Source organism: Melospiza georgiana, chromosome 6, assembly GCF_028018845.1.
Source record: "Melospiza georgiana isolate bMelGeo1 chromosome 6, bMelGeo1.pri, whole genome shotgun sequence".
NCBI lineage: Eukaryota > Metazoa > Chordata > Aves > Passeriformes > Passerellidae > Melospiza > Melospiza georgiana.
The window spans coordinates 49,178,980-49,190,438 of NC_080435.1; the positions used below are offsets into that span (position 1 = coordinate 49,178,980).

Here is an 11,459-nt window from a genome sequence, read left to right on the forward strand (position 1 = left end):
AGCTGAACTTTGCTTAGCATTAATTGAGAGAAAGCTTGCATGGATCTTCTGCTCTTCCATTTATCTCACGGGGGGTTCTTTGTGAAGTATAATCCACATGGATGCTTTATCCTCCTCCCCCTCCCCCCCAGGTGGGCCTCACAAAAAAAAGACTCAAAGGAGAAAATTAAATGTTCTTGTCACCTGCTATTGCCTAGAATTGCTTGAAAAGCCAAAATTTCTGATGCTTGCCTTCAGTAGAGTCAGGTTGTGACTACACTGCTGCTTTCCAGGAGATGTAGGTAATTTACAGCTCTTGAGAGGCACTATTCAGTGATCAGTTAGTTTATGGGATTGAAACCCTATCACACGCAGTGAACTTTTTATTTGCTGGCTGTCATTTACAAGATAATAAGGAAGGGAATTAATATCTGAGTGAGAAAGCATAATGAAAATTTCCCACCTCTGCACAGCAAGCCACCAATATTTTTTACAGAGGTTAATTTTATCCTAGTTTGGACTATGAACTCAAAGACCAGAGGGGGGGGAAAAAAAGAGGTTTTAATTGAAGTAGTTCAATCAATTTAATTGAACTTTGAAGTAGTTTCTAAAGAAAGATTGGAGCACCCAAAAAATCCACAGAGTGCCAAAAATAATTCCTCATTTTTCCCACAGAAATGAGTTACAAGATTTAGAGTTCAGTGGCCCTTTCAGTGCTGCCAGGCTCCATGAATACTGAAGTATTTAGAGAGGCTATTTTCCCCTTAAACTTCTCTTGACCTTTCATCATCTTCCCCAACCCAAATTCCATCTCCATCCAAGGCAGACATGGCACATCCAACTGGAGTGCCTTGGAAAGAAAATGGAGCTGGGCTTCTTGGGGGATCAAGGGAAGAACTTTTTGAGAATCAATGTCAGTAAAAAAAAACCTAGATAAACATAGATTTTGCTTTTAAATATAGAAATAGAAGATATATCTGCCTGTTCTTACTGCCTCTGAACTAGCTTGCTCTTTTAATTTTGCTGTGTTGAATTAAATTAAGATATGTATCTGTGGTGCCTTTATCTGCACAGCAGTACAAGTATAGAAAAAAAAAGCCTTTTAGAGAAATAAGAATTAAAACGGTGTGTTTACCCCACCTGTGGTTTTTGACTACTCTTTTTCTTAATTTCTTTCTAGTAAAGAAATGGAAGTATTTCTTTAAGGAACCCCCACATTATACTGCCCAAAAACTGGCCAAAAAGTGAGTAATTTCAGATGGGAATAGGTCTGAGTTTCGCTTATGATTCATAGCAGTGTATTGAACGAGTTGGAGCCTGAACTAAAGACCGGGTTTAACAAATAAAAAAGAGAAAGGGAGCCATCACCTCACTAAGCCTGGCAGGGAGCATTCTTTGAGCAGATAAAGGTGTGGAAATTGCTGGCAGTTAGAACAGATATAAATGTCTCAGGAAAGAAACTGCTGCAGTGCTCTGAAATGCTGCATGCCTTGGTGCAGGGAGAGCACCAAGTGACACTGGAGTGGAAACTTAACACAAGGGCAGAATGTTTATTCCGAGTGTTTCAAGTTTCAAAGCCTTAAAGGCTTTAAATGTGGCCAGCATGTAACATCCAGTCAAACTCTGATCTCCCAGAGTGCAAGGGAAAAGCAGCAGTGCAGCTCCACTTGCACGGGTCTGAGCCTGTGCCCTGTGACTAAACATCTAACTGATAGAGGTGAAAACTTTAGTGTTAATTCTTCTCTCCTACAATAATTTCGTTGTTTTTTTTGGTTTTTTTTTTTTCCATTGGTATCACTTCTGGCCAAAAACTTTAATATCTGCTAATTAATTTACAGTCAGGCCTTAGAAGAACTCGAAGTCTGCATTGCATGGTGCTCTGCCCAGGCAGAGGAGTTAATTAGGCCAAGTGTACTGTCAGGCTGCTCTTGCCTTTCTCCTTTCCTGTGTCTTGGCAGCTGCAAGAGCCCCCTCAGCTTAAGCTGCTGCTTCTCACAGCAAAATGTGGCTGTCTTGGTAATTCCCCTCTTCCTCACACGTACTCCCCATGGACCTCTGCTGTTTATTTGGGAAAGAACAGGCCTCTTCAAGATATAACATGTTTCTCCACAGAACCTCCAAGAATATTTCTGTTTTCTCACCATTTCCCAAGATATTACAGTCCTTCCTTTGCAGAGAGGTGATGTACTTTAGCACTACTATCAAACCCACCCTTAGGAAGCTGAACTGTGAGTAACATGTAACATGAGCTCTCATATGAGTCTTATCTCATGTTCACACCTTTAGCCAAGATGTCCTCGCTGCCCTTTCTTTTATTGCATGCTTAATACAATATAAGACAACTGAATGAGAATGTGAAAACAATCCTGGGGGCTGTAAAGAATCTTCTGAGGAAGATTACTTCCTTTTCATCTTTTTTTCAATGCAGGCAGCTAGTGGTTTATGTCCTTGAAAGGTATTGTGATAAAAGTCCAAGATGTGTTTTTCAGTTAACACAAGACACTTTTGGGTCCATTTAAACTGGAGAAATCTCACAAGCAATGTCAAAGTCAGCCACTCAGAGGGAATGAGAGATCTGAAGAATGGGTTGGAAAGCCAACAGCCTCAGCTAGAGCATGCTTTTCTTATAGAGCCATCCATTTCTAGTCGATTTGTAAACCTATTTCTTTCCCAGATGAAATAAGAAAAACGACCAAAACATGTTGTATTTGAAGAAGAGAAATATGACTCTTTTCCAGGCCTTTGCAGGAGTCAAATAACCACAGATATTTTTTGTCTCCTGGCCAAATGACAGAGCACAAGTCAGGAATCTAATGTATAGAACTATTGAGTTAATATTATGGCTTTCCATTAAGAAGGCTTGGAAATGTTTGAGTGAAATGCATTTTTTTGTTTTGCTTTGACTTTCATGTTTTGCGGTCTCCTAGTAGGAAGCACTACAATTAAATCCACCCCATTCCAGAAGCCAGGTTGTCTAGCAGTGTTTCAGCCCCTCTAATGCTTAAAGCCTATTAACTGTCTCTTGGAATTCATCTACATGCCAAAAAAGGTTATCAGCCTGTGCACCCTTTGTGCAGGTACCTTTTCTCCAGGGGAAGGATCTGGGCATCCATTGTAAGCTGCCACCTGCACTGACATCTCCTTCCTTACAGTTCCATCCGGGTGGAAGCTCCAGGATTCCCAGGGCTGTCTCAGTAGGCGCTCTGGTTTTGGCTCTGAAGGAAGAGCCCACCTTTAGAGCAGAGACCAAGAGCACTCAGCACTTACCTGAGCTGTGTGCCTCCCAGCATGCCCTGCCCACGCCAAGTGCTGCGCCACATCCAGTGTGACACTCCCAGAGTCATTTACATGGCCCTGGCAATGTCCCCTCCTCACCAGATCGGCTCACAGGAGCTCGTGGGTCCCGAGGGGCCCTGGGCTGCTGCTGAGCATAGGTGATTCTGCTGCCAGTAACTCATTCTGATATGCCAGGAGTTTGCAGGGGGCATTTGAGGTTACCAGTGCTCTTTGAAGGTTGTGGGAGAGCACTGCTTTGAGGCATTTATCTATCACACAGATTTCCTGAGCCTAGAGGTTATTGTGATTAGCAGGCTATGAGGATCTTGGCCATGGCACCTTCCTAGCTGCCAAGTTCCCGATGGCTATAGAAGCCATATTTTCTTCCCCAATTAATCACCAAGTTCTTCAAAAACTGAGAAATTCACATAGTATTTTCCAGAAATATATGTTAATTACTAATTGTGTGACAACTAGTAGACTATCAGAAAACAAAATTAAATACATGACACCATAGAATTGTTTGGGTTTGGGTTAGAAGGGACCTTGAAGATCATCTAGTTCCCAACCCACGCTGTGGGCAAGGACACTTTCCACTATACCAGGTTTTCTCAGGGCCCCATCCAGCCAGGCCATTGACACTACCAGGGCATCCACAACTTCTCAGGGCAAACCAATTCAGTGCCTTACCAACATCACAGTAAAAATTCCATCTTAATATCTAATCTAACCTACTTTCTTTCAATTTGAAGTCATTCCTCCTTGTCGTGTCACTCCAGGCCCTTGTAAAAAGTCCCTCTCCATCTTTCTTGCAGGGTCTCTTCAGGTACTGCAAGGCTGCAATTAGGTAACCCCAAAGCCTTCTTTTCTCCAGGCTGAAGAATTCCAATTCTCTCAGCATTTCTTCAGAGGAGAGGTGTTTCATCCTTATTTTATGCATTTAACGCAAGAGTATTAGTTGGTCTTTCCAGCAGAATATGTAATTTGTTTTCAGCCCATGACATTTCAGGCTGTTGCTTCTGTAATGTGCTTTTAGATTCTCCCTAGTGGATGCTGTACAACAGTGGGAGCAATGACAGACCTCTGCACTGGCACTAACCACTGGCTGTTGGAAATATGCAGTTTTCTTTTATACCTCAAGCATACTATTTCTCTCTCTGCCACCACAACAATATACAGTTTCCTGATTTTGCTTGTTCCTTCTTTTATTATCTTTAACACTACTCAAAATTGCCTCTGGTTTTCTTCCAATGTCTGTTGAACTTCACATAATTTGTAGATAACAGTTAAATCTATCTCCACCATGGGTTAGTCTGGGTTTCTGACCTCCTTATTTACATTTTTAGCCTTTGTTTCCCTTCTGGTTCCTAAATATGACAATAAATACAGTTTACTACTATTTCCACGCTGCTTGTTTTCCTTTTCTCCTTATTTCAATGTGTGCTGTTCCAAAGTTTCTGCAATGTTGGCAATTCTTTTTCTGTGGCTGCTAACCTACAAGAGAAGACTGCTTTCAGCCTTTACAGAGACTGCTTTGATCCACCCCATCCCTGATTTCCCTCAGGGTCTGCACAGGCAGGGCTGAGGCTGAGGTTGCAAGCACTCCCACATCTCATCTGTGTGTAGACACCAGTGCAGGCTGCATTGGGAGGTGTCCCTTGCACTTTGTCCCTCATGTGGCTCATCACCCCAGCTCCAGCCTCCAGCAGTGCCCCTGCACTGAAGGGGCCCATCACAGTACTTGCATGCAACAGCAGCAGCAGCTCTTGACTAGCGAGGATAAAAGTCCTTCCCTGGTTACTCTGAGGTTTCTTGCTCACAACACTCACAGCCAGAGAGCCAACCAAGAAACAAAAACCCATGGAAGAAGAAGCAAAAAAGAGGCAGACTGGAAGAAGAAACACTCTCCTGAGCAAACCATGACTGCAGTGGGTTTGTGACAACCTAAATGCTGACATTTTTGGGTGGGGGAGGGTTGTGCAATCCTTCTGGGCTCATTATTGACTACACAAATTTGCTGCACATTTGAAGTGAAAGGCATGCCCTGTTTTTTTGCCAAAATGGAAAGAAAACCAAGGCAAGACATGTACGGTTCCTGCACTTGTCTGAAGATGGTTCCTTAACAAGATATTTTCTGGTCATCCAGTTCTTAAATCAGCTTTATTTTTGTCTATCCACTTTCAAACGAGTTAAGAGGCAAGGCTACTTCTCAAAGTGAGATGTGATTGGCAAAATAGCACTCAGATATTTTTTCCTACTAACAAACAGAGATTATTGATCTGAGGTCCATGATGAACAGCAAACAGGGTCTCTTGATATTTGCCTACAGAGTTATTTGTCATTGCAAATCTGGACTTTGACAGCTCATCCTGAGTTAGTCCTGAGATTTGGCAAGAAGTTTGAAATGATCTTCTGTAGAATAAATTTATCTGTATTTCACCTAGACCAAGTCCTTATATGTTTAGAGGCATGAAGACAACTACTTGTTACTAAATACTGTTATGAATAAGAAACTTTTGTCATTGATTTATGTGATTTTGAGGAGGTTAGAAAAGGTACAAATATGAATTCCCAGTCTGCTTTTAGTCTATAACAGTAATCCACTGCTAACATTTAGAAAAGTGACTTCTGAAATATTTTCTGTATTTTTATGTGTGTTTATGATAGCTTAAACCAAGTTAACAGTCCCCAGGAAAGCTCTGCAGTTCCTACTGAGAAAGTGCAAACTTTCTGGAGTTATAATTTGCATTCCTCCTTTTTTCTACCACAATCTGTCAAGTCTGGAAAGTGAATATCGAAGGCGGCATCAGTAGAAACAAGAAATGACAGTGACAACAAATCTATGAAAAGGAAACTGGTGCTGTGTCATAGACTACTCCATCAGGCTTTTATCTTGAGGTGTTAGCAACAATTGTTCTATTATTAGGATAAAACAAAAGTCTTTTTTCTGCTATGCATTCCTTCCTTAGTAGAGTTTAAATTACCTGTACAGCAAAGCAGCCTTCTTGTCTCCATGCCAGGGCTTCTGCTGAGGAGGAGACAGAGGAAAGCAAGTTAAACCAGATGCACTCATCAGCCCTTTCCATTGGTGGTGTCCTCCATCTCAGTCACTGATCCTACAGTTTCATGCCATGCTTGCTTACAAAACATAAAGGAATTAATGAAAATTCACTCCAATATTAAAGAAATCTGCATCTAAGTGTATTCATCAAGGGTTAGTGGATTACACAGACAGGAATTAAAATTTGCACCTCATTCTTCCTGTTTCTCCTTTCACATGCACACCCTGTGACTGTACAGCAATACCTACATCAATTGGAGACTTTGAACCAGCTGAATACTCCACAAGAGCACATCAGAAAGGGCTTCTTACAAAACTGGTGAAAAGTGACTTGTATTTCATTAACACTGCATGCTGTATTCAGGTGTAGGCTGTGGGAAACCCTAGTGACTTTTGGACAAGAAAAATAATTTTTATGTTGTAAGGGATTAATAAGGTTTCTACGGATAATGGTTGAAAGATGAGCACTAGCACAGGATGGTATGCATACATAAGTGTTTCAGTGGATCACAGGAGTTCAGCCAGTGATGTGCATAAGTCAGTCATTTTTCTGAGGGTTTACAATTTTCCCAATGAAGAGGACAGTGTGGGTGAACTTATCCAGAATCAGCAGGAGGAATGGTCTGTTGAATCTGACCCGAGGCGGGCGAGGAAAATCCCCAGATCTCCAGGTAATCTCCTTCACCGTGGCCCCGGCCGCCTCAGTGCCGTTCTCATGAACATTCAGCACGGCCCTGTGGATCACCTGCAAGGAACAAAGCAAACAGCCTCCAGCTGACCATCCAGCAAGAGGAGAGCAGCCTGCCACCCTCTTCACTTTGGCCAGGCAAAGGGAGCCCTGCCTGGAGCAAGACCAAGCAGCAGCAGCATCTGGGAGGTCATCCCCAGTTGCTCCCGTTCCCACCGCAGCACCAACAGCCATCACACCACCCAAGCCATCCTCCTTCACTGGTTCTGCAGAGTAACCCTCAAACTGCAGGCAGCCAAAGAGCACTCACGATGACTGATGACAAGAAAATCTGGAAGCAAAGAAACCTGGTAATTTAGCCGAGACTCAATTTTGTCTTTGGCAGCTTTATGTATTATTGTGAATTTACCCTGTCATCTAGCTGAAGAAAATAACTTTTTGAGAACACTAGAAGGGCAGGAATAACAGCCCTTTGCCCTGTGTAGGAAGAATTAGAGGAAATTTTACCAAACCTAATGCTCTACATTTAGATAATTTTGTTTAGTAGCCAAAAGAACATTTAATTATATGTATGTTTTCATCCTCATCCTCCAACCATGCCTTTCTAACCCCTTGTAAGCATGTTTGGCTTCAGGTTTATGACAGACAGGGCTTTCTTTGCTTCCAGATTGGCAGCTATTGGAGAATGAGTGATGCTTCAGAGAGACTGGGATAAGCTTTTCATGGAATATTATTGTCAGGTTCCTGGGAACAGGCAAATCCTGTGGCTGCTTTCACACGCAGACTTACTTTTGAAACCGTCAGTCCAGGCTCCTCAGTAATCCCTGAGAGATCAGCTTGTTCAGTAAACAGATTGACCATACCCATTTGTTTGACTATATTTTTCACATCATAAGTACCAGAAATAGAAAATTTTGGAATGTGCAGATGTATTTTTCTGTAACAAACAACACAAATAGGGACAAATCATCATCTAGGCAACATTCCTCAATGACTTCAGTATACTGACACTTCACATTGGTTTTTCTAAGTATTTACAGCCTTCTCTAAGGGTTCAGATAGCACTTCTGATCAGGTTAGCTACTTAATGTGGAGGATTGGATAGAATAAGCCTGTGCTAGCTCCTGCCTCTGCAGTAGGGTTCGAGGAGTGGGGTGGAGACACAGCTATATCAACTCAGAGGCAAACAGAGCTACTACTGCCAGGTAGGAGGGCTTTTTAAAATGATTGTAGCTAGCTGACCTAAGGCTGCTCAAATATACAGCAGGGCCTTGGCCACCACAGAAATAGCTGCAGTAATGGTGAATTAATCCACTTTTACACAGAATGCCCTCAACAGATACTCCATTGCAGTTTCCCAGTGCCTGCTTGAAACAAAGGTCTGTTGACCTCATCAGGGTGCTAAGTAATTTTTAGTTGAATCAGGAACTTAACCCAAGATTAATCCCGAACTTAACCCAAGATTAATCCCAAGATCAATGACCTATTTGTTCACTAGCCATAGCTCTTTTTAATTTTCATTTTCCAGCTAAGAAAAGGGAAGTCCATCATAGAGTCAAGTAAGTCTATACATTAAGTGTATAGAGTTCAGTCAAATAACCTGTCCTTTGATGTTTTGTCTTGGTGAGATAATCACAACTAATCTGTAATATGGTCACCTCTCACCTTAGCAAAAAGTCTCACCTGTCTTGGAGGGACTTTTCCCATTTAGTTACAGTTCTTTTCAAGAGGGCATCTTCTACCTGCTTCATCTTCCCTTCATCAGGCAAAACAAATAATGCTGCAACATCTCCATTGTAAGGAACCTGAACCAGCCAACAGGACAGCTCTTCATCAAAGTAATTTCTGTAGTAACCCTTTCGATACATCATGTCAACTTTTACAGATGTTTTCTGATCCACAAAAAAATCCTCCTGTTTTGTCAGTGCTGTACTGAAGGGTTTCTTCCAATGGGCTTATGACAAAAAGAAAATGTGTTCAGTGGAATACAAGGAGGAATGGTCACAGTGAATAAAACAGGATGTGGTTCCACAGCCTTCCTTTCATTAGAGTAAATATTCTTTTCATGTTACTGCATCCTCAGGTGTTACAGCATTGCGTATGTATTTTTTTAGGTCCTTAAAGACAATTACAGACAGATAATACTGAAAACACCACCTTCACTACAGCATGAGTCTATGATCACATGCAAAATTACTGAATTCAATAAAGATATTTGATTTAAAATTTCATTAAAGCAGGTGAGGAAATATTTTTACTGGCAACAAATATACATGGGTTTATAGCTATACCTTCCAGATATTGAACATGATTTCCTCTATTTAAAATATTTAATTTTTTTCTCTTTTCATTTTCTGTAATAAGAATTATCTTTGCACCCTTTGATATATCTTACCTTTAAAGAAGACATAGTTAACAAGAACCATTACAGTCAGAGGATCAAGATTTTCCACTAGTTTAACTATTTTCCCATTTGTCTTTTCCTCAATATAACTGTTGATCTGACTCTCAGCACCAACAGAGTTGTTAAAGTCAGTAGAAAAAACTTCAGATTCGTAAAAGCTTTTGACATCATCAAAGAACTTCTGTACTGGTTTTAGTGTTTCTTCTATAAAAAGGGCATTGCCCAGGCTCAGCTGGAACTCACTATCTGAATGGTTCAGCATGTGGAGGAGTTGGCAAAAACCTTCATGTATTTCCTGTTCCTGAGTCTTTTTCAGGTTAAAGGCAAGCCCTTCCAAAATCTGTGTCAGTGTCACAGCCTTGGCACCAAGTGCCAGCATTGCAAAGGAAGCAGAGATGCTTATGGGTGAAAAGAAAATATTTTTGTCCATTGCTTCAGATGCAACCAGCTTGTAAAAGGAAAATGCAAAGTCAGCATTGCTGAAAACTAGTTTGACAAAGGTTTTGTTCTTAAGTGGAGAAGCTTCTTCCCACTGAGAATTACGTCCTGGGTAATATGTCCCTTTAGCATCATCCTGCTTATTATGGTAGCGAGGATGCTGTTGATGCAGGGCAACAGTATGCAAACCAACTAGCAATAAACACAAGGAGAAAGTGGTCTTCATTTTTCTTTCAGCTGTTTCTGCAAAAGAAATAGACATGCAAAACATGTCATGGAAATTAATTTGTTCATACCATGTCCTCCAGTAAAGTAAAATGATGCTCTCAGAACACACCAGTTCTCCAAAGCCCCCCACACTTATAATTCGCATTTCTGATGCATGTCAGTGTTCCCTGGAAAGAATACAACTCCACTATTGATATTTTTTGTCTAGTTCTCTTTCAAAAGAGGTAATTTAAAACTTTTAAAAGTTTATTAACTTTAATATTAGCATATTCTTTTAAAAATTTTAAATAACTGGAAGCTTATGACCTTTTCCCAAGAGTAACTGGCATGAGTGGGTTTTGCACTCAGTACTGCATGAAGGTTACTGCAGCTCTGTTAGTCTTCCTCAATTCATCAAATAATTGGAGAATTTAATCTGTGTTAAATAAAAATGTGATATATGCATAGATCATACTATCCAGAACCAAAATTACAAAATACTCTTACAGTTCCTTCAAAGGTGAAAGACTAGATCACTACTCTTTGTGGTATAAAAGTCTATAGTAATTTCTATTGTTTCTAAATGCAATTTTTACTTTATTATGGGAAGTATCTTCCTTAGTATCCATTCTTTCTGGCTTTTGAAATGTATTGATTTTTTTCATAAGAGGTATATTCCCTATTTACATGTACAAAGGCACCACTCCCAGGCAACGACCCCCTCAAAAGGAAGTACAAGAGATCTAAAGGAAAACTAAAAGGGTACTTACATTGCTACAGCCTGGTCTTGTCTGCCCATTCTTCTCTTCAATACCATTAAACAGAGTTAATGAGAGCATTCTGTTAATCATTAATCAGTTCAAATAAAAGTTGCCAGTGAGGATGCCAGTGAGGGTGCATGACATTGGCTATTTTGGACAATTTTTCCAACCCAGACAAATGCTGGGTGATGGGGCTGCAGACACGAAGGAATGGAGCAGACACTGTATCTCTGTTGCTTCCATGCTTGTGGATTGACAGGAGGGACCTGCTGCTGTGGGTGTTTGGCAAGGGAGCCACAGCCATACCTTTCGTGGCTGGAGCTGACAGCTGTGACTTGGTGTGAGGGCCACCCCTTGCTTGGGTCTGCCTGAGCCAGCACAAAGGATCACGGTGTCCCTGCCAAAATGCCTTCTTTGATTCGTTCTGGGGGCACTGCCCATGCCACAACCTCTCTGGCAGGATTTCAAAACTGGGTTTGGATTTAGAAAGTCCTTCTGCCTTACTATATACCTTAGTCACAACTTTCAACACCATGTTTGATGGTTTGGGGGATTTTCTTATGCAGAGCAGACCATGTGTGTTTGGTTCACAGTCTCCAAGTTTCTTAGGAAAATAACACGTGACATTATCACTCTAGTGGGACA

At 41.2% G+C, this 11,459-nt stretch overlaps 1 protein-coding gene across 1 annotated transcript; it reads right to left on the reverse strand.

Annotated features, from left to right (window-relative positions):
* Positions 1 to 6,854: 6,854 nt before the first annotated feature.
* LOC131084629 (alpha-1-antitrypsin-like) lies at positions 6,855 to 10,850 on the reverse strand. The gene is made up of 5 exons (XM_058026224.1): positions 10,824 to 10,850; positions 9,400 to 10,089; positions 8,688 to 8,958; positions 7,794 to 7,941; positions 6,855 to 7,061 (listed from the first exon to the last, which is right to left on the reverse strand). The coding sequence occupies exons 2-5, from the start codon at positions 10,070 to 10,072 to the stop codon at positions 6,855 to 6,857; spliced, it is 1,299 nt and encodes a 432-aa protein (XP_057882207.1). The 5' UTR covers positions 10,073 to 10,089; positions 10,824 to 10,850.
* Between the last annotated feature and the right edge of the window lie 609 nt (positions 10,851 to 11,459).